A 23,608-nucleotide genomic window follows, 5' to 3' on the forward strand; every position below is an offset into this window, starting at 1 on the left:
AGAGGTTGTTCTCACCTCCCTGTGTGTGTGCCGTGTGCATGCATTTGCAATTCTGCTTCATCCTCAATGAACAGATGCCTCTTTTTTTTTTCTTCTGTTAATACAGTGCCCTGCTCTTTACTTACTTGTAAGTGTGTTTTATTTTAATTGGAACAACCTTTGAGTCGCTGTGGGTTTTGCAGAGGATTGGCAACGGAGGAGCACAGTACCACCTATTGACCAACTTGGTGAACTGCAGCTCTTTTGAGAATGAAGGACTAACTCTATGGGAACATAGTCATGGTGGCTAATTCTGAACGCAGTCAAGGGTGTGCATACTTTTGCAATCACTCTTTTTTTTCTTTTTACAATTGAGTTGTACAGGTTGTAGGTCACATTGGTAGAGAAAGTTTTGAATTATTTATCTTGGTTTCATCTTTAAAAAACAACAACAGGGGTGTGTAGACTTTTTATATCCGCTGTACATACTGTATACAGTGTTGTGAAAAGGTATTAGCCTTCTTCTCAAATTGTGCTCTTTAGCTTGAAGTCACAAACTGGTAGTCTAACATTCTCCCTCAGGAGTTTCTGGTAAAGATCAAAATTCACGGTTCCTTCAAGTCCAACAAGTCATCCAGGTCCTGAAGTAGGATAGCATCCCCAGACCATTACCACAATCATACTGCGTCTCCTTTAAGTGCAACATTCCAAGTCGATCTCAAGGGCACCAAAGCTGCTCGTCCAATGTATTCTGCTCACGTAACAGTTGAGGATTTCACACCTCTGAGCTGAAGGTAGTGGTGGTGGTGGGGGGGGGGGGGGTTGGAATCAATGTCCAACTCGATTCTCTTTGCATCTTCCAATGTGGTGCATTCAGACCGCCGATGACACAGAAGAGGCTTTTAGCAGCAGAGCGGAAACGCGAGTCTTTGCTCAACTCGACGGCGTCTTTAAATGCTTCAGAGACACGTTCAAAATAGAAGCTCACCACCTTTTCCCCCTGCTTCGCCCTTTCGCACAACAGCCTCGTAATTGCTGATGCACTTAGCGGAGGGGTTATGTTTGTTTAAAACGTGTGTTGACTGCCAGAGCTGGCTGTGCTTGCTTTGGGAACCCAAGCAAAATTTTGAGTTTGGGGCCTTTATATAAAATTGAGAGATAATAATTTGTTTTAGATGAGTATTATAAGTTAAAATGTTTTTTTTTTTAAATTACCCTAAAAGAGCAGACTAAGTTTGATGTAGACAAACATTTCAAATCACAAAGCACTACGTGGGATACTGAATGTCATCTTGGCTCGCTTGAAGGTATTTTTGTTTTGTTTTTATTTCTCAATTGAGTTGTACGGGCTGTAGGTCGAGTTCTGAAAGTGTATCTTGGTTTTAGCTTTGATTTCACAAGTAAATAGTTGTGTGTGTGTGTAGTATTCAGAATAAGAGGCGAAAAATGTCATCATGAACCAGCTTGGCTAAGTTATAACGTAATATGTATTGTGATTAACTAACTAAACTAAAACTAACTAACTAAAGACTATACGATTGCAGAAAAAAGGCAGAATACACATATGGTGGGTAAGGCACGTTCACAAGCATAAATACAGGCACAAATTGGAGCTCTTGCCAAGCTAACGTAGCATCAGCTAATTTAGCATAGCAAGCTAATATTATCGTACACAAGTCAGTCCGATGTACTTCACCAACTAAACACTTTGCGAACACAAATGGCAATTTTGATTTATATACTGGGGATTCACACGTTGGGCAAATATATACACCTCGTTTAGCAAGACGTGGCGCACTTGCGGGTCTGTAACGTACACTAACTTCGCCGCAATCTCAACTGTGCAAGGCAACTGGCCCCGCCATGACATCGGACCCACGAAATGACAGTTGACATTGCCTGCTGTAATAACTTAATGACAGTCCTTTGTACATGCTCCATTCTGTAGTCGTACCGGCCAGTGGAAAATACCAGAATTATAACTTTTATTCCTACACCAGGCGCAGAAATACAACTCTGATCGCAAAAATGCACTTACAATTGAGGTGGCCTTTTGAGTTGGCTGAGTTTAGTCTCGGGTTGCCACGGCCACCCCAGGCTCTGTTCCTGGAAGTGAGGCTGGCTGACGGTACTCTGCCTCACAAGCAGATACCTGGGGCCCTGAAATTCCAAAATATGAAGTTGAGGGTACATTTTTGTCCAGGCCCGTGAGTCTTGTGAGTTTGTTTTAAAAATTAATTTGGTAAAACCGCAATTCTGTCTTATTTTCATTGGTTAATTTTCATTATTGTTGTTGTGTGTGTGTGTGTGTGTGTGTGTGTGTGTGTGTTTTTTTTTATGTATTTCAACTGTCATCAGAATTAAGTAACTCACTCTGCTTCGTCTGTCCTTCCTTCCTTTCCTCAGTCTCTCCTTTGGTCTCTTGAGGTCTCCCTGATTTGTCGGAATTTGAATGTTTCTGGGGTTGGTGGCCCGGTGGGTGGTGGGTGGTCTCCTGGTCGCTGCTGGATTTCACTTTCCTTTCTTTTCTTTGGTCCTTCCTCGGGTCTCCTGACAGCCTCATGGCTCTGGCTGGGTTCTGAAGTGTTCGGTTTAGGTGAACGGTATGGGATTTTTTAATAGGTTTTAGGTGAACTAATGAATACACTCGCACACACGCACATGCACATACACATTCTCACCCACATAAAAAAATAAAAATTAATTTTAAAAATATATATTTAAAAAAAAATGATGACATGTCTAATCGGTAAAATTACCGAATGAACAATACTGAGCTCTCCAGAAAAAATAAATAAATATATTATTAAGTAACTGTATCTTTCTAGCCACTATGGGCTTTTCTGTCATGAACAGAGGGGTACCAACAATTTTGTCCACATGTGCAAATCATACCATGAAAAGTTGTCCAAACTTGGCTACCAATTGAAACAGTATTGCTAAGTATCATAGTACAGGAAGACCAACATCATAAATGGAAGATCTGTTTAAGAATATGGAAGGGAACGCAAATGAATTGGAACAATGAGTGTTTGAGTCCGTTTTCAATGCATCCACCATTCCACGTATTAGCTATCATCAGTGTGTCATTTGCTGCTGCTGCTCCTTAAGCCCCATGGGGGGTCCACTAAGGACACCGCTAATGGCGTGGCGGGGACCTTTTCATTAGCGCCACATCTCATAAGCGCTAATGATAATAACAATTCCGGTGGGTGGCCGCGCTGCTGTATGGAGGTAATTTCTGCAGCAACAGGAAATGTCTCGGCTGGGGACCGAATTACTTCCCGCTACCACCACCTGTTTTTATTAATACGGGTTTGCGTGTGTTCCTACAGGCGTACCGCTTCCTTGCCGTCAACAACAAGCTGGGCCTGAGTGGGCGTCCGGATCGACCCGTGGGCTGCATCGGGACCTCCAAGGTATACACGTGCAAACACATGCTCGCTTGTATTTTATCAGCTGCCTCCCACACGTCAAAGTGTCGACAAGCGCTCGGAGGCTGCAGCTGAGTGGATCCATGCGGCCCGCAATATTAATCCATTTTCAAGTGCCAACGTTGGCGCATGATGAATTCATTTTGTTTCAACAAATGCGACGTATAGAAGGCAACTCAAATGTGCTTGATGTAAGGAAATACACATCACCTAAAAGCATTTAAAATTCTTGGCTTCAGAGTGGTAAATAGCCACTTATGTATTATCTGTTTAATGCATTAATTCAAATTAGGGGTGTCAAAATGAGTGCGTTAATTTTGAGTTAATTTGAAGTTCCTTTAACGCCACAATTTTTTTTAACGTGCGATGAATTACCTTCCCTTACTTTGAAAGCCTGTACTGGGGGAATTCCAGTCACAAAGCAGATGACACATCCCACGTCAAAATGTAGTCATAATAAATTCAATAATAATGCATATATTTGTGGAGACTGGGGTCAATTTGTATTTTACATTTTTTTTAAAGTGCAAAGTTACTTCATGTTAAAGATTAGATAACGCTTAACTCATTTGCTGCCCAAAACGTATAAATAAGTTCTGTTTTAAATGGCGTCCCAAAGACGTATTTATACGTTTTATGATTTTATTTTATTTTATGCTAGAGCATACAGAAGGCTTTGATGCAACCTCTCAACTGCTAACAGTTGAAGAAATGGTAGTTATTACACAAACGGCCAGCAGGTGGCAACAGAGGACCAGCACCATGTTGAAAAAAAACTCAATTACTCTAAATAGATTAGAGAATAATGATAAAATTTAGCCATATTCCAATGCTAATTGCTGCAAAACGGAAACAGATAGAAATGGGGGTTTTTTCCTGATGAAAGAAGAGACTTTAATCTTTCTTTTGGTAGGTTTCATGTTTTTTATAGCAATAGAACACAATATTCTGTGGGCCTTGCAAAATCTGTCCAAATCCAGAAAGGAGTGAAGGGGATTGCTTCAGTGAAAATGGCTGGGAGTGAATGAGTTAGCTTTTTCAGTCAGAGCGCCTCGACTTTGGAACAACCTGCCTCTGGATCAGAGACCTGCTAATTCTGTTCCCTCTTTTAAGTCACTTCATAAGACCCATTTTTATAAATGTTTTCTTAATCGTTTTTTTTTTTTGGGGGGGGGGGGGTGTTAAAGCACCTTATAAACACTTGTGTTTAAAGGCGCTATACAAATAAAGTTTGTTGTTGTTATTATTATTATATTTGTTCTTAGATGCAAAGTCACACTTTATTAAGAGGCAATTGCAGCAGATGAGATGAGATATTCACAGCTCTCTTTGTTTGACAGTCATAAGAATAACTTCCAGAACTGGAGGCAGCCTGAAGTTGGGAGGTGATAGCTGCCTCCGAATTTTACATATTATTCTACAAGGTTAAGACACTTTTATGAACTTGTTTGTGTATTTTCTCACCTTGCACACATTTCCGCCGATGTTGTTTCTGCCTGAAAATGAGGCTAGAACAGCAATGAATCAGGACCACGACCACAACTCATCACAAAGACAATATCCTAATGAAACATTGATGGCGGGAGGATGGCGGCCTGCCAGAGGGCATTCTCATCATCCGTTTGCGTCTGTATCCATGTGTGTGTGCGCATGGTAGAGCAGGTGTTTTGTTCCATGGGTGTGAATGTGTTATCCCACGGGTTTGCTCTATGCTAAGATTGATGGCTGGTTTTATACGTGGGCCACAATAATGTATACATGATGCCTTGTGAGCATCCATCTTATTGTGTGTGTTACAGATTTACCGCATCCTGGGCAAGACGGTGGTGTGCTACCCGATTGTCTTTGATCTGAGCGACTTTTACCTTTCTCAGGATGTCATGCTGCTGATTGACGACATTAAGGTACGCGCGCACATTGCCGATCATAAAACGGCCACACGCCCGTCGTCAATATATTCCGACAAGCTGACATTGGTGGCTTTCTTCCCGGCTCCGATTGAAGGTCAAAATGTCGAAGGTTAACGGTCTGCTAACTCGGCTTAAACCTTTATTTGGCCATAAAATTGTTATGATCGCACCAGGAATAAAAAAATACAATGTGCAAATTGAGCCCTTATAAAGGCGCACATCAAATCGTCAAATAACCTGATGACAGCAAATGTATCTCTGATTAACAGCTAATAGTAGAATGCTGACTAAAATAATGTGGTGGCTTTGATGTCATTCATCAAATTATCGGTTATGATCTGACATTATTCTGAACCTTCTTTCTTGGACACTTAGCATTTAAAGAAAATTACAACCAATATAATATTATCTATAAACGATAAAAAGTTTGTTTTTTTAATCATTTATTTTTTAAGACAAAATGGATGGAAAAAACGTAAGAAATAAGTACGTTTTAAGACAAGAGGGAGAAAAAAAATCAAGAAATGACAGGAATAAAGTCAATATCAAAATCTAGTTGTATGTTTTTTAGATATGAGGGGCAAAGATATGGAAGCTATGCTTTAAAAAAATTGTAAATCAGATAGAATAAAAAAAAAAATCAAGAAAAAAGAATGCACTTGCCAAAATAAAGTACAACTGTGAAAAAAGGTTCTGATATTTACAGAGGTATTTTTTTTTTAATAATAAGCAATATTTTTGAGACAAATTGTTGAAACTGATTGTTTCAGAAAAAAAGTTGTATGTATGTATATTTTCAAGAAAAAATAAATGTTCAAGTTAAAAAAGGAAAAAGAAAAATATTGTGGGAATTAAGTCAAATACCATCAATTGAAAAAGTAATAATATGACAATATGTATATGTGTATTTTTAGAAGACAAAAGCATGACGTGAATGAAGTTTGTTTGCTTGACTGAAAATTGTGTGCGCTAAAAAGTCTTGTTTACTATCTCATTCTCGAAAAAAATGTTGGACTCAAAGGTTCTTCCAAATGCTATTTCGTGTTGCAGAATGCCCTCCAGTTCATCAAGCAGTGTTGGAAGATGCCGGGACGACCTCTCTTCTTGGTGCTCATCCACGAGGACAACATCAAGTAAAATATCATCCACAATCTCCTAGAAGGGTTTCCACTTCATTTCTTGCAACAAACACACATCTGATTGTTGACCCAAAATTACTTTAGACTGTGAGCGACGTGCTGCTTCACCTCATCTAAATATGCCGTATAAATGTTTTTGGGTTTGTTTAATTTCTCGATGCATGTTTGACTTTTCGGGGCGTATTTTTGTGACAAAAAAAATGTCTTTAAAAGTTATAATTGCGACGAGAATGAAGTATTTTTATGAGATTAAAAGAGAAGTCGTAATATGACGATCCAAGTAAAAATGGTAATATTAGGAGAGTGATTTTCTTTCACGGTAAGAAATTTTACATTTCCAAAGACAATTTAAATATTATAAGAATAAAGTCATTTAATTCATTCACTGCCATTGACGGCTGTATACGTCAACAATTAATTTGAACTATTTCTATTAGTTTAACATTTTTTCCCACTTTTGTTAACAAGAGTATGAAAATCTAGGGGGGAAAAATTATTGTACATTTAGAACAGATATCAAATTTGTTATTAATCGGGAGTTAACTAGTGAAGTCATGCAATTAATTACGATAAAAAACTGTAATCGCCTGATGCCCCTAATTTTTAATAGACTTTTCTTTTCTTTAAAAAAAAGAATATTTCAAAAAAATATATATATTGAAATTACTATTTTTTCAAAGAAGAAAAAGAAAAGATTTTCATAATTAATCACATGACTTTACTAGTTAACTCACGATTAATCACAAATTTTATATCTCTTCTAAATGCACAGTAATTTTTTTCCTAGGTTTTCATACTCGTTAACAAAAGTGGAAAAAATGTTAAACTAATAGAAATAGTTCAAATAATTTTTTTGCGTCTATAGCCGTCAATGGCAGTGAATGAGTTATTAAGGTAATGGATAAATAGTTATACGTTTTCAAGCTGAATTTTTTTTATTTTTTTATTTTTTAAAGAGAGCAAGAGATAACAAATCATAATCAGGATAGTTGATTACTGATTATTGATTTCGGATTTGCGGCGATGCAAAGACTGTTTGTTTACGATACTGCAATGATTGGATTTGTGTGTTCAGGGGAAGTCGCTTCAATCCGGTGTTGGACATGCTGGCGTCCTTCAAGAAGGGTCACATCGGAGAGGTCAAAGTTCATGTGGACAGACTTCAGGTTTGTGCATTTTCCTCCAGCATGTGATGAGAAGGCGGATGAACACATTTTTGGAGGCTGTATTTTCTTCCCAGATAAAAAGTCGAATGTTAATGAGGAGAAAAAGCTGTAATGTTAAAAATATATAATTGTGTTTTTTTTTTTTATATATCTATAAAAAGTTATGAGAACAGTCATATATTTTTTCTTTATAAAAATGTGTTTGGTTTGGTTTTAATAGTCTATTTTCAGAATAAAATATATATAAATAAGAAAATAAAATTATGTATTTTGGTATGAACTATCTTCTGAGAAAAAAGTGCCAATATTAAGTGGACAAAGGTGAAATTGATATTGATGTTAACCATGTCAAGCATGTGCCACCCAGACACTGATCTCTGGCGCCGTGGTGGAACAATTGGACTTCCTGCGTGTCAACGAGGCCGAGTAAGAACCATGACTAACACGACCACTATATTATGTACACCCTATTTATGCGTCGATTTCTTTAAAAAAAAAAAAAAAAAGGATCCCGGAATTCAAGAGCTTCGAGGAGCTGGAACTTCCCAAACACTCCAAAGTCAAGCGACAGATGAGCACGCCCAACGCCTCCGATTTGGAACAACAGCCCGAGATCAGCGTGGACGAGTGGATGCACAAACCCACCGACGAGATCCTCCAGAAGTTCCATGTGAGTCTGCAACCCTGGGGGCGCTTGTACAACCCAAGATACACAAATTGCGTCACTATTTGTCACGCGTTCTGATTAATATTTTGTTTGGGGAATATGAATTAAGCAGCAAAATTCACCCGTTTTTATCTCAGGGGCGGCCATTTTGGCACTTGCTGTCGACTGAAAATGACATGACAGCGCTCCATAGCTCAGTTTGGTAAAGTCACATGACCAAACCTCAGGAAAGAGGTGCCCTTGGGCAAGTTCCACAAATGCAGCATTAATCTGAATGTCGTGTTTAGAGTAGTGGGGCCGCATAAAACATATTATAGTAAAGATCATTTTGTTGTTATATCTGACACCACATTCATGTTATCGGTAATACGTTGTTGCCCTCCCTTATGGTAAGATTTCAATTCTGACTGTTGGCTTTCAATTTGTCATTTGTGTAGACAGTACGTCCACCAGATAGATGCTATTTTTTTTCCCCCATTCAACACTTGCAGCAATATTTTACATATTTTATTTTTCTCCACAATGAGGCCTTGCTACCAAAATGAAAAGGCCAAAGTATTTTCTTAAAAATAATAACAATACAAAAAAAAAGGTCCAATTGTAATGTTACGAGATTAAGGCCATATTTTAGTTTTCTATTTTTGAGGGGTGGAAGAAGTCAGAATGTTTTGAGATTTTTTTTTTTGCCAACGAAAGTGGTAACATCAGGAAATCAGTGAGCTTGCTAGCTAGCTAGTTAGCCTGCTTGCCTGATTTTTTGAAAACTTCATTTTACAAGCAGTCACATTTTTCAGAGGTAAAACATAAGCTAGTTATTTTAGAGATAAAAACTCATTTTACAAGCATTGTCAAGATTCCAAAAAGAATAATGGTATGTTTTTGCTACATTCCTACCATAATGATGCGCAATGATGTGCAGTGGTATAAATAAAAATAATTGTTGTCGGATAATGGTGTACTGTATATGTAAAAAGAAAGTGTCTTTTTTTTTCTCTTCTAAGCCCACATTGCATTTACTTCAATAATAAAGAGTTATAAGGCATTTTGGCCTGAAACAGTTGTAAAACATGGGGGAAAAATACGATGATATCACATTTTTACATTGGCATAATGGGTCGTATTAGATACCATGTAACAGTACCTAATGAAATGTCCTGTGCAAGTGGAAGCGAGTAAAAAGTTGAGAGCAACTTTGTTGCCGTCGTGCATGAGAATGCCTTGTTTATCTCCCCCATTTCATGCATATTCCTCATTTAATTCCCATGGAAATGAGGCGATACGCGCTATTATGCATTATCGTCATGCGAGGCACCGAGTCGCCTCATTACAATTTCATGGCAGCTTTTCACGAGTGGGTGAAAATGTGCGTGTTTGTTTTTGTATTCTTGTATACACAATATGGATTAACTGCATCTTGTGTTTGTCACCATCCAGGATTGCGACTGCTTGGCCAGCCAGGCTCAACTCGCCGGAATCCTGCTGAGGAGGGAAGGATCGCACTTCATCACCAAGGACGGTAAGATGGGGTCGATGAATGCCAAGATCAGAACACATTATTATTATTATTAGTAGCATTATTATTATTATAATGAATGAATTTATTTCGAGCATGTATATAAAATATAAAAACTTACACAGCACTTATAATAATAATAATAATAATAATTTATTATTATTATTCATATTAGTCATATGTATTTTTGTTGAAGAAGTTGTAATATTAAAAGAGAAAAAATATTTTTCAAGATAAAAATAAGATTTCTTTTCCCCTCAAAAATATTTGAGGGAAGCGTTTATTTTTTTCCCTTCAATGGACAACGGCTTGATCTACTTGCAGAAAACCTGATGGAAGAGCTGGAGAGGATCTATCGACAAGCTGGAAGCCGAAAACTTTGGTCTGATGTTTATACACACACACACACACACACACACACACACACACACACACAGTTTGTTTTATTATCTTTGTGAGGCCATCTCATTGACATGGACGGGTGGGCCCCACAATTCTGTGAAATCCCGAAATGTTGGCCCCACTATGTAACAAAAACAAGAACACACACACACACACACAGGCACAAACACACCTCCAAAAACCCGCACACACACGTACACACATTAACAGTTTGTTGTGTTCAACGACGCGCAGGCTGGCAGTGCGCGATGCCGCCGCCTTCACCAAGAAGTTGGCCAGCTCTATCGCGCCTCACATTACGTCCATACTCGTGAAGGGCAAGCAGGTAACGGGTCCCGCCGCAAAAGGCGGCGTCTGCATGCTAGCCGTTAGCGGCTCGGTTAGCGCCGCGCTAACAAGCTAGGCTCAAAAAAGCCGTCAAGACAAATTCACCATGTTGTGAGAGTAAACATCATGCCCACGTGCGAGCTTGCTAGCTAGCTGGTTAGCTTGCTTTCATGTCATTGAGCATCACACGCGGCGAACCTTGTTGGCTGTACACTCCGACGACAAGACTTTTGGAACATGTACAGGGGAACCTCTAAAGTTAATCCACCCTCATCCCTCAAGATTGTTGAGTTATTTTGACACTTTTGAGTTGAGTTCTTATATGAGTTAAGAATGTTCGAATGTTTACCAATGTTTACTGTTAACCTGAGTTTGATGGAGAGGGTTCGGTGAGTTAATCTCAGGGGGTCGGCACATCGGACTGAAATCCCTTCATGCTATGTCGAGCAAAAACAAAGTGGTCAGACAAAAATGTGCAATATGAATTACAGCAACATGTAAAATGGGAAGTATGGTGTTCCACAGGGTTCAATTGTGGGGCCTCTGCTGTTTTCATTGTATCTGCAGCCCCTGGTGGCTGTTTTAAAGTGCTCTATAAATATAGAGTTGAGTTGAATGATGGGAGTCGGCATCCAAACTGCACGATTTGCAATACCAAGTTGAGCAATCGCAGTCCACTAAAGGAACACTTCCTTGAGCTGCATGGAGATGGGCAATACAAGAATACAACATATTCACGGCTACTTGAACTGGATTTGAAAGTGACGTCATGTTGTGGGACATGGACAGACATCCATGGTTTCTGGTTGGAACACGCCAAGAGACGTTTGTCCACGTCAACACAGAAATTAGTATAAGTATAAGTATCCTGCAAGTTCTGTTACTGCGCCACAACTTAGACCTGCTTTTAGCTAAGTTTTAATGGTGGCCTCTTTAGCCGTGCTGGCAGGATGACACTATAGCCTCGTTGTTTGTTGCTTAATTTTCCAGTTCATCTCGAGCTTAGCGCGAGAAGAACAGTCTGGTGATCTCCTTCGGGATGTCGACGTAACAATAATTTAATAGCAAATGCAGAAGATCCAGTTAACTGTTCATAGACTTTACTAAGTAAGGAGTGGTATTTCTAAGTAAATTTTCTCTTTTGAGGAGATCAGTAAGGTCTAAGCATCGCTTTCATCTCCTCCTTGTATTTCCTACTTCCTTTATTTCTCATTATTACCTCATCTGGAAATGTCTGAATTCCTTTCCCATCATATGAGCGTGACCTGCGTTCTTCCTTAGAGGTTCCGCTGTCTTTCATATTCAATCATTTCGAAATCATACTGACCTGACTCACTCTAGACCAAACCCAGTAGATGTGTGCATCAATATGTGTGTATAAGTGTCGTAGTGTGTGTGTGTGTGTGTGTGTTGTAGTCTGACTGACAGCGACAACTTTCCCCTGTACACTGTTTGTATTAATTGGCTGAAGGCGTATTTGCACACACAGCAGCGAGATGTGATTATGCCAAAGAGAGAAAGGCAGGAGACAGCCCCCAGGCTGTTGTTTTTCTTTTTTTTCTTTTTTCCTTCCTCTAGCCCCGCTTGGAAATGGTATCAGCGCTTCGGGTTCAATTTACTTTCTCATTTCCCTAACATTGGCCAGCAAGTGAAGCTTGAAATAGGTTGGCCAACAAAGTGTCGGCGGATTGACACCGCATCATGCCTCATAAACGCCGTGGCTCTGTTGCTTTTTATTCATCTGTGCGCTTTTTGTGTTCCCGCGCTGAATACCTACACACAAACACGCGCACACACGCTCATCATTCATCCTGGCTTATTATTGAAATGATTTAATTTCTTCAGTGAGGATGGCTTCGGCTCCACGGTTGCCAGTGGCAACGTGTGCTGCTTTTCACCCTAGGAGGCAGGCAAGACGAGGCACTCTGAAGACCAATTTAACAAATATAATGAGTGAACATTAAAATATCACGTATAAACTTGTGATCTGCTTCACATGAATAATTGGAGAAGGCTGGTTTGGTTGACTGTGTTGTTCATGTTTCCAGCGAGGCTAAAAAAGATGTTTTGACATTTGTCTTTAGTTTGATTTTCAATTTTCACGAGGTAAATAAGGAAACCGGACAAAATTTTGAACATTGTTGCCACACGAGTGAACATTGAAAAGATCCTACAGCATGTGTTAAAATTGGCTTCGTTGATATGCTGCCCCCTGTTGGTTTGGAGTATGAACTTTGATCTCGCTAGGTTGAAGATATATTTTTCCTTGACTATGTGTGGCCTTAAACATGCAAATTGTTGGGTCCTCACAGTTAAACTCCTCTAAAGCAACAGTGGGAGCTGTTTTGTCTGTCTGACGTCCAATGTCTTTTCGCCCACTAGGTCCGTTGTCCGTCTTGCCGCCAGTCTGTTAACTAAGCTGGTGGACAGCCTTGCTCCCAGTATTACTAGTGTTTTAGTGCATGGCAAGCAGGTAAGTGGACACACAGACACAGAGGAGACACTGGGGGGGGAAAAAAATTATTTTTTCATGGCATCTTTCTTTTGAGACCTGCAATACATTTACAGTTGTGCACTTTTTCCTTTTTTACGCACATAGAATGTGGCCCTAAGTCAGCCCAGCCGTTATATATTTTATTTCTTAAACACAGAATTGGTTGACAACACATCAGACGAGATGATGACATGCAGTGCATGTGCATCAAACTACTTTTCAAAATACTTTATATATATATATATATATATATATATATATATATATATATATATATATATATATAGCATTTTTACATTTTATTAGTTTTTTTTTGGATTCGTTTAATTTTAATATGTTTTTCCAATTTACTGCATTTATTTTGTTTTCATTTTATTTGTAGCTGTTTTTAATTTATTTATTTTATTTTTGTCTGATTTCACTGTCATAATTTCCCCCCCCCAGTGTGGCCTAAATACCTCAACAATGACTGATTTGCTCTCTGATTATCGTATTGTTCATTTTAATGTTCACTGAGAAGAAGAAAAAAAAGATCAAATCACGTTGGAGCGCCTCGTGCCGCTTCCTCTTGAGGGAACGTCTGGTCACCTCATTTGCGCTCGCTTTGCATCGCGTCATCGCCGTGTACGTGCCCGCCCGATCCTCTCATGGACCCCATCGAGTGCGTCCGCTGCGGCCGTCGTCTGGCGTCACAAGTGTTTCTTGCAGATTAGCCTCCTCCTTTCGAGAGCCTCGCTTATCTAGCCTCATTTTTCTTCTTTCTTTTTTTTTTCATACCCGTGTGAGCACTTTTAGCCTTTCATTATGCTCAAGTAGCTCAAGGTGTGCATCTGCATATAGATTGCCCCAACACAAGCTACTTGCAAATTGTTGGCGCTCTCTTCTCTTAGTTCAGATCGGTACTCCGGCAATAGAATTTCAATATTCACTATTAATACAAAAACTTCCTAAAATCTCTCCTGCTGGCCCAAAATGGCAGTTGCATGACGCAAGGGGTGCAAAATGCTGCTCTCTGAGCACCAGCTAGAACTCCAGTAAAAGTTTTACCAGACCAAATTTGCTATTCAATATTCTTTATCCAGCTGGTCTAAAATGCTGCTACCTAAGTACTGACTAGAACTTGACGAACAGATTGTTGTTCTCCTCGACGGGCTTTGCTACACTGCATTAAGTGTTCATGTCTAAACAAATGCATAATAGTGAAGCTAATGCTTAAAAATGATTATCTCTTCTTCGTAGTTCTACTCGGTACTCAAGCAGCAACTTTTTTTTGGGCCAACTAAAGTCTGTTAAGACGAACTGTTCACGCAGAGCATTGAAGAGCAAATGCATTGTTGACAAGAAGCACCGGAGACTAGCTATGTTAACTAACTAACTACTATAACTTTGTTCTTTTAACCTAACTCTTTTCGGTACTCAGTTAGCAGCATTTCGGACCAGCTTCAGAGTATTTAGACTCTTGCTCTTAATAGAGACAGTGATGACCAAATGTAGTGCAGTGCAGCTAGTACTAGAAAACTGTCATCTCTTCTCTTAGTCAGTACTAGTCAGTAGTCAGTACTCGGGTAGCAGGATTTTGGACCAGCGATGGAATTACTGTAAATAGAAAAGCATTCGAGACAAATATGAATGTAATGCTGCATTCGAGAAGATATGACTCCCTCAGACTGAAAGTGTTTCCCTCCCGTCCCAATATAAAGCAACAAACATATCCGGTAAAAATGAATAGTAACGTTCCAGTCGTTAGGCCCGAGCCTCGGGTTACAATTTTTAACACAAAGCCCAAAATAGACAAAAAATACTTGATTGAGTTACAATCATTTGTTGACACTTGGTCCCCAAATTGAAAAATCCCATCTGCGCACCTGACTTGACTGCATTACTATAATTTCTTCTCAGGCAGGAGCATTTTGGTTCAGCCGGAGACTCTTTAGGGACTTTCTGGTAATGGAGAACATTAAAGAGCAAGTGCAGTGCTAAAGAACTATGATCACTCCTCCTACTTTATTTTTTAGACCATCTGGAGAGTCTTTGAGGCAGTGGGGTGTCCAAACTATCTGCCTGGGGGCCGTTTGTGGCCCGCCCTTTATTTTTAAGCAGCCGGCAGCATTTATTAAAAATGACATCTGCCACTAATACATTTGTTTTATAATAATAATAATAATAATAGATTTTATTTGTAATGCCCTCTACATTTTTAAAATAAATCTCAAGTCAAAAAGTTCCAAAGTGGCCCTTGCATCATATGATTCTTCTGTATGTGGCCCTCAGACGAAAAAGTTTGGACACCCGTGCTTTAGGGACTAAATGCACAATGTATGGAGAATGGAAATAGCTGCACGTACGTGGCATGAACAAACCATCCCCAACGCCCCCCATGGGATATCCGCAGAACTTTCTAATTCTCTGCGTGTCTTTCCCCAGGTGACCCTGGGCGTGTTCGGCCACGAGGAGGAAGTGATTTCCAACCCGCTGTCTCCCAGCGTTATCCAGGGCATCATCTACAGCAAGTGCTGCCCACTAGGGGGCGAGCGCGAGGCGGTCCTGCAGCAGGAGCTGGTCATCCACATCGGATGGATTATCTCCAACAGCCCGGAGCTCTTCAGCGGCATGCTCAAGATCCGAGTTGGGTTGGTTCTGGGAGCTCTTCTCTTAGTTCTAGTCTGGACTCGAATAGCTGCAGAGACATGACAGAAAACAATGATCTCTTCTACTTCTACACTCTAAAAACAGTTGGGTCAAAAGTAACCCAATTATGGATCAAAAATGGACCGATCCACTTTATGGGTCAATTTGACCCGACTTTCTGGGTTGTTTTATACAAAACGACCCAATTTTTGACCCAAGTAAAGGATTTGATCAATGCTTATGAGTTGTTTCACACTAAAAGACCCATTTCTTGGCTCAAAGTTGGGTCAAATCGACCCAAGTACAGGATCGCTCCATTTATGACCCATAGTTGGGTTATTTTTTACCCAACTGTTTTTAGAGTGTACTTCTTCTATTACACTACACTACTGTACTTCTTCTTTTGCTACTACACTTTAAAAACTGTTGGGTCAAAAGTAATCCAATTATGAATCAAAAATGGACCGATCCACTTTATGGGTCAATTTGAAGCAACTTTCTGGGTTGTTTTATACGAAATGACACAATATATTTTGACCCAAGTAAAGGATCTGACCAATATTTATGAGTTGTTTTACACTGAAAGACCCATTTCTTGATCTCAAAGTTGGGTCAAATTGGGTCAACTTTTCTTGGTTGTTTTATACAAAATGACCCAATTTTTGACCCAAGTAAAGGATTTGATCAATGCTTATGAGTTGTTTCACACTAAAAGACCCATTTCTTGACTCAAAGTTGGGTCAAATCGACCCAAGTACAGGATCGCTCCATTTATGACCCATAGTTGGGTTATTTTTTACCCAACTGTTTTTAGAGTGTACTTCTTCTATTACACTACACTACTGTACTTCTTCTTTTGCTACTACACTTTAAAAACTGTTGGGTCAAAAGTAATCCAATTATGAATCAAAAATGGACCGATCCACTTTATGGGTCAATTTGAAGCAACTTTCTGGGTTGTTTTATACGAAATGACACAATATATTTTGACCCAAGTAAAGGATCTGACCAATATTTATGAGTTGTTTTACACTGAAAGACCCATTTCTTGATCTCAAAGTTGGGTCAAATTGGGTCAACTTTTCTTGGTTGTTTTATACAAAATGACCCAATTTTTGACCCAAGTAAAGGATTTGATCAATGCTTATGAGTTGTTTCACACTAAAAGACCCATTTCTTGACTCAAAGTTGGGTCAAATCGACCCAAGTAGAGGATCGGCCTATTTTTGACCCTACTGTTTTTAGAGTGTAAGTAGCAACACTTTGGACCTCTGAGTCCAAGCGAAATGGTCTTGGTGAGGTTGATCCTCAAGCGTGGTGTCTGCAGGTGGATTGTCCAGGCGATGAAACAGGAGTTGAGAATCCGTGCGGGAGACATGCCCCCCCAGGACATCTACCAGCTTTCTCCCAGTGATATCAAGCAGCTGCTACTGGACGTGCTGCAGCCTCAGCACACCGGCAGGTACTCAAATGCGTTCCTTATCTCGAGCCTTATTGTGTAATCCGCTCCACTTTTAATTATTTCTAACTTGTCCACATCCATCTTCCTCTATCTGCTTCAACACTTCTGGGGATTTCATTAAAGTTTTTTTCTTCTATTTATCTTATCTCATGGGATGCGCATCAACTCGGGAAGACAATTTCCCTCATCTCGGTCTGCTCTCACCCTCCGCAGGTCCTGGCTCCATCGCCGCCAGATCGACGGCTCGCTGAACCGAACCCCTCTGGGGTTTTACGACCGGGTTTGGCAGATCCTGGAGAGGACCCCCAACGGGTTTCTGGTCGGCGGGACACACCTGCCGCAGGTACCACCTGCAGGGACTTCATTGTGGGGAAGTACTTGGACCAAAGGTTGATCTCATATTTCTTTCCATTCTCTTTTTGTAGCAACCTACGCTGTCTGACATGACCATGTACGAGATGAATTTCTCTCTGCTGGTTGAGGACACGCTGAAGAGCATCGTCCTGCCCGAATACAGACAGACCATCGTGGAGGTAAACAACTGCATTTGATGTGTTTCTATATTCATTTCCTTTTTTTTTTATATTTATTTCATTTTTCAAATCCTAGCTGTGACATAAATGAAAAATTAATGTATAAATAAATAAAATTATTGTATTGAAAATGATTTATAATTAAATTAAAGTAATGGAATTTTGTATTTTAATTCCCCTTTTTTTATTTAGGTGAATTTTTTAAAAAAATAAATCATTTTGCAAACATTTTCGATAGTCAAATGAAATACTTCAGATAAATACATTTTAAAAGATTAGATAAATTTTTCTGATTATAATTTACAATTAATTTATAGAAATGTTTCTATTTATTCCCCTTTTCTATTTATTTATGGGACTTTATAGTTATTGAATTTTGTTTTTTACAATGTCAAATGAAAAATACATATATTTGCAGTTGTCACAAAAATGAAATATGTTATTAAACAAAATCACTGTAATTCTATACAGTGTTATATTAAAACACCATTATTTGTTTTTTACAATTTATATTTTTATAGATAGCTATTTTTGTTTAATGTTATTGAAGAATTGGAAGAAGTATTCATAGCCGTCAAATGGGAAATAAAAAAGAGGAATAATACTTAATTCAAATTTAAGATTATTTTAAAATGTGTCAAATTTTTGGTCAAATTAAAAAAAAAGTGCAAATATTTGCTATTGTCAAATAAATAAAAGTATATTAATTAGAAAATAAAACTACTGTGATTAAAAGAAAGTAACATTATAATAAACAATTATTCAGGTGACAGAAAAAAAGACAGAAAATACTACGTCTAATAAAATTAAGCAAAATTCATGGATAAATTAGCATCATATTTTCTGTCTCTGTGCGAGCAGCTGCTGATGGTGGTGTCCATCGTGCTAGAGAGAAACCCGGAAGTGGATTTTGCTGACAAGGTGGACCTGGACAGTCTCGTCAAGGAAGCCTTTGCCGACTTCCAACGGGATGGCAGTCGCTCAGAAGGCGGCGAGAAGCAGGTATATGAAGCCTTCTGCCCTCCTTTCGACGTGGTGAAAATTCACCGTGTTCCTCCACGACGTCTTTCCAGGACGACATGCAGGCCTTCTACAACAAGCCACCCGTGGGCCGGAGAGGCACCTCCAGCTACCTGACAAAAGCCGTCATGACCCTTTTGCTTCAGGGGGACGTCAAGCCCTGCAAGGATGACCCGTGCTCTGTTAGCTAGAAGCGCCGATGCTGGTGCTCCGTCACTAGATTAGCTACTTTGCTAATATTAGCACGCGCACTCAACTCTGAGCGGATTTTAGTAGCGGAGAAATACCACGTGGCTGATGGCAACCTAAACGCGAGGGCATCATAGCTTATGAGTTAGTCATTTTGTTTGTTGTCTTTCAAGCCTAACTTAGCGTAAGACTGAGAAACTTGCAATTAAGTGCAGCTACTACATTTATTTTTTTTTAGTCCTTCTACTCAACACTCGGCAGATGTCTCAGAAACGCTATGGGCCGCTTAGCAAGACAAGCTTCGAAGCGATTGCTCTTCAATTGGCATTTCGTGCTAAGCTAAAGTAAGCTAAGCTATGCCTAGACACTTTTGGTAGTAGCTAATTTGGCAAACATCATGGTTTCTTGAGACATTTTTGACCGAATCACATCTTCTGATTTTCCCGAGCAACGCTAGCTATTAGCCGCCAGTGTCATGCTAATCTGAAGCGAGCTAAAATGAAGCAGTTAAATCATCATCACAACATCCTGCTTATAACGGTGCCTATGACTGCCAGAAGCATGTTTTGCTGCTAATCCAGTACAAAGTGATTTTTTTTTTTAGCAATCACCCACTTTGAATGTGAATTGCGTCATCGTGTTTGGATACATGCTAAATGTTTAATGTGTCATGTTTGCATGCACAATTTATTTTTTTGGTCTGCTAAATGGAAGTAATTCAAGGAGAAGTAAAAACTTATTTCAAAGTTTTATTGCATATTGTCAACGATTATATGTGCATAAGTAGGACAGAACTGCTATTAGAGTTTTGTCTTTTATTGGGGGTGGTGAGTCATTTAAATGGTTAAAATGTCTGCTTGTCATCACAATGGCTGACTTGCCGTGTCTTTTCTGACACTGGCTTTTGAGACTTTTATGTGGGGGTCTACTCTTAATGGACAACATGTTGGCAAGAAAAGATACACAAGCTAAAAACCAAAACCAAAAAAAGCAGTTAATTTGTTAAAAAAAAACAACAACGTATTTAGTCAGGCCAAGCTACAAAATAAGACGTCGCCCGCGCCTGACATCCTGGAGGGAATTTTTAATCAGCGCCTTAATTGTCTTTTCTTCTTGTCGCTAATGGGCTGTGCACCTTGAAACAAAGATAATGTTATTTTTAGAGGCAAAGACGCCTCCTGGCAAACAGCGGGGATCCATAATATTGAACGCTGTTAAGCCGCAGAAAATAACCATCATTTGGGGGCTGCGATGGGTGCGTTTTTTTTTTTTTTTTTTGCCAAACGGTTGGCAAATACCAGTTTAGTTCGCAATTTTTACCAACTTTCGTCGTATTTGTTCAACACTCAATTATTCAGTTGATTTTGAAGAACATCTAAAGGTACATATTATTATATCAGTTCAATGAAGTTGTCATGGATTGATTAACAAGTGGGTCCAATTAATGATGCCAACATTGATGAGACAAATCCCAATGGTTGGGTAGCAATCTGACGGACGGCTGGATGGAGATGTTTGGATTAGTGAAAGCCCTAAAGGGATGCTTTCCGTCTCAGCATTGCAACTCCGCATCCGGTCCAAGGTGACACCCATGAATCAAGATGTCATATTTAGCAGGACCAAATTTGGGAAGGTCGTGAATCACGGCTGAATAGCATCGCCACCCGGGACGATAAAAGCGGATCACTTAGCGACACAGCTGTTTAGAGCTTTCGACCTTGTTTCAACTTGTTTTCTTACGTGACAATGACAAAGGAGGATCATTGTGTTGCCATGGCAACAACACATCCATCAGCTATAAAACATTGATTTAATTGGAGAATACACTGGCGTCCCTACTGCAAGGACTTTTAACTCCATGTAAAAGAAAGGAAACAGTTGTCTAGTGGCATCCACAGGCAAAGTATGGAAGTGCGACAAACTTTATTTTTTTATTTTTTTTAAATAACAATTGCTTTACGGAATAAGCGGTTCAAGAAATGGATGGATGGATGTCTATTTATTTTTTATTTTTTTTAAGTAACGGCAGCAGACAATATTGAAAGCATAGTATTGGTACATAAAAACAGTTGTGGTTGCAACTGTGTCCAAAAATACAGTTAAGTAAATAAAAAAATAAAAATGTAATGCTGTTGTCCACAATTATAAACTACGGAGCCCGGTAGGGGATGTCACGAAAATATTTCCGATTGTATTATAACGCAACATTTTGCAATATAATGCAATACTATTGCATTATAATGCAATATGTTTTGCAAAAATAAAACAAACGTTGAATGAATATATTGTAAGACAAAGCAATGAAACGCGTGTGCACGTTTTTTTTTAAATAAAATTTTAGTTAGCTTAACATATATTAGATTTTTTTTTGCTGATATTTTGTAACTATATAAAAAAAAGTAGCAAACCATCCAAAAATAAAATTAAGTTGTCCATTTCTTTTATTTTTTAATAATTATTATAATTACTCATTAAATAAAAAAATAAAAAAAAGTTTTCTGAGGTCGTTTTTCTGACTTTTAAATTATTTTAAAAGTAAATAATAAAAATATATGCTGCAATTATTTTCAAAATATGTATTTTTTTATATTTAAAAAGACAATTCAGTGCAGTTGTAAACTGCCTGCATAATAATAAATTGTCATGTTTTTTTTTCTGACCAGACAATGAGTTAAAAAAAACTAATAAATAAAAAACTAATTCGAACTGCATACTGCAGAATGATGGTTTGATTCTGTTGGTGATTTTCAGATACAATTTATGAAGGGAATTACAATTTACTTGCTATATTTACCTTTATTATTTATTTATTTTAATCATATGTTTGTAAGATAATGCAACGATAACGATCATGTTGTGTAGGGATTGCAATTCTTGTAGTACCACATCCAACCACCAGATAGTAGCAGACAGCAACAATTGATGCGGTCCACTCAATCCGTTCAGGGATTCTGTAAAACCTGCTGGAGAAGGTGAGCCACCGGAAACATCAAACAATTCAGTGTTTTTTGTTTTTTCAATAAGACCAATGTATGTGCGTATGTTACCCTCATAGACCATTTAGAAGTTTAATTGAAGCTAAACATGTTTGGTGAACGGCAAGAAACATTTTGTCTTCAATGGACCGAGCAAGTTTTGATTAATATCAAAGACAAGGTTGGAGTTGGTGCGTGACACACCTTTTCGTCCACGGGTAGTGAAAAGAAGAAACAAAAAACCTCAACTGACCCTAACATATTCATTTTGAGGAATATCAGACAATTTAGAGCTAAACTTTGTGTGAAGACAATTTTGCCTTCAATGAACTCCGCATCCGCCTTTTCCTAAACATCAAAGACAGTATAATTTATTGTCTTCATTTTCATCACTTTTCACTGATGTTTTTCCAGATGTTGCCCACTGAGAAAGTCTGAATCACCGACCGCATTCGTCCATAAACAAAATGAAGCTTTCCTCATATGTCAACGCGTCCTAAATGTTTGCTCCGAAGTTGCGTCCCGCATACCAGACGATGGATGCGGTATCGCAGGGTGGACTCCATGATGAAAATTGCATGGTTTTGATGTTTTGGCGGGGCCCGTGTGGCAGGATGTGAGCAGGAGTACAAAAAAAAAACGTGTAAACAATCATCTTTAGCCATGGTCTTGTATACAAAGTAATTGTTTGTTATCGAGAGACATCTTTACAGGATTCTCAGTGATTAACACAAGCGTCTTGTTTAATGTTTATTTAATGAGACTGCTGAAGAAGAAGAAAAAGACAATCGAGGTAAAAAGCCAAACAAAGGACATATGATTGGACAGTAAAGAGGAAGAGAAATGTCTATACTGGTTGTCCAGAGTTTTGTCAGACCTCTTCCAGAAGTACGCGCCAGCGCACGCACGCACCTAAGACGAGACTTAAAACTAGGGGGGGAGGCCCCCCTCACTGTGGCCCTAAGATGTGATCATGTGGAACAATCTTCCTCTTTTAAAAGGAACCCTAATTGTCATGACAAGTTTGCGCTATATGATTTATTTGGTTGTTACTAACATAACTATGAGATTTATTTTTCAAAAATCATTTCCAGTTGAATACATTTTGTAGAAACTTTATTTGGGCGTACGCCGCCATTGTTATTTACGTCGCAACGCATTGAGTGCGCAGTGACGTAGAATGGTGGCTGGTTCTCTGCCAAGCAATGTGAAACGCCTATAAAGAAAGCAAGGTTAGCCTCCGTAGCGTTCCTAAAGGGATGATCAAAACTCTTGAATGCGTCTGGTGAATGACGAAAGCACGGCGCGGGGGAGGGTGACTCTCACGATCGCGTGTTGTTTCTTTAGGAACGCTACAAGCCTTGCTTTTTTTTTTTATATTTGCGTTTGACATTGCTCGGCAGAGAGCCAGCCGCCATTCTACGTCCAAATAAAGTTGCAACAAAATGTATTAAACTGGAAATAATTTTTGAAAAATGAATCTCTTAGTTATGTTAGTAACAACCAAATAAATCATATAGAGCAAACTTGTCATTACATTTGTCGGAGTGAGTTCCTTTTAAGTCTTGTCTTGAGACCTTCTTTTAATCTTTGGCTTTTAGTTCAGCGTGAGTTGTGTGGTCCTCGGGGTCTTTTCATGTTTTTTTTTTTTAATTGTATTATTACTATTTTTTTTATTATTATTTGTATTTATTTAATTTTTTATTTGTTTTTAAATTATGTTAAATGTTTTTATTTGTATTTTACTGTTTTTTTATGGGGTTTACGGGG

General features: G+C 38.8%; 1 protein-coding gene across 3 annotated transcripts in view; it reads left to right on the forward strand.

The window, feature by feature from the left end:
* phkb (phosphorylase kinase, beta) overlaps positions 1 to 19,613 on the forward strand; it is a 63,683-nt gene extending 44,070 nt beyond the window's left edge. For 2 of the 3 annotated variants that reach the window (XM_077563392.1, XM_077563390.1), the window contains 15 exons: positions 3,315 to 3,398; positions 5,213 to 5,317; positions 6,374 to 6,456; positions 7,538 to 7,628; positions 7,996 to 8,054; positions 8,136 to 8,298; positions 9,730 to 9,811; positions 10,133 to 10,190; positions 12,920 to 13,010; positions 15,456 to 15,661; positions 16,987 to 17,121; positions 17,335 to 17,464; positions 17,547 to 17,654; positions 18,516 to 18,656; positions 18,728 to 19,613. In XM_077563392.1, the coding sequence (XP_077419518.1) occupies positions 3,315 to 3,398; positions 5,213 to 5,317; positions 6,374 to 6,456; positions 7,538 to 7,628; positions 7,996 to 8,054; positions 8,136 to 8,298; positions 9,730 to 9,811; positions 10,133 to 10,190; positions 12,920 to 13,010; positions 15,456 to 15,661; positions 16,987 to 17,121; positions 17,335 to 17,464; positions 17,547 to 17,654; positions 18,516 to 18,656; positions 18,728 to 18,865 (1,674 nt within the window). In that variant the 3' untranslated portion in view covers positions 18,866 to 19,613. Of the gene's footprint in view, positions 1 to 3,314; positions 3,399 to 5,212; positions 5,318 to 6,373; positions 6,457 to 7,537; positions 7,629 to 7,995; positions 8,055 to 8,135; positions 8,299 to 9,729; positions 9,812 to 10,132; positions 10,191 to 10,444; positions 10,536 to 12,919; positions 13,011 to 15,455; positions 15,662 to 16,986; positions 17,122 to 17,334; positions 17,465 to 17,546; positions 17,655 to 18,515; positions 18,657 to 18,727 lie in introns of all 3 variants that reach the window. The other variant, XM_077563391.1, reaches the window with a different exon arrangement.
* Positions 19,614 to 23,608: the final 3,995 nt, after the last annotated feature.

This window comes from Vanacampus margaritifer, chromosome 4, assembly GCF_051991255.1.
Source record: "Vanacampus margaritifer isolate UIUO_Vmar chromosome 4, RoL_Vmar_1.0, whole genome shotgun sequence".
In the NCBI taxonomy this organism is placed as follows: Eukaryota; Metazoa; Chordata; class Actinopteri; order Syngnathiformes; family Syngnathidae; genus Vanacampus; species Vanacampus margaritifer.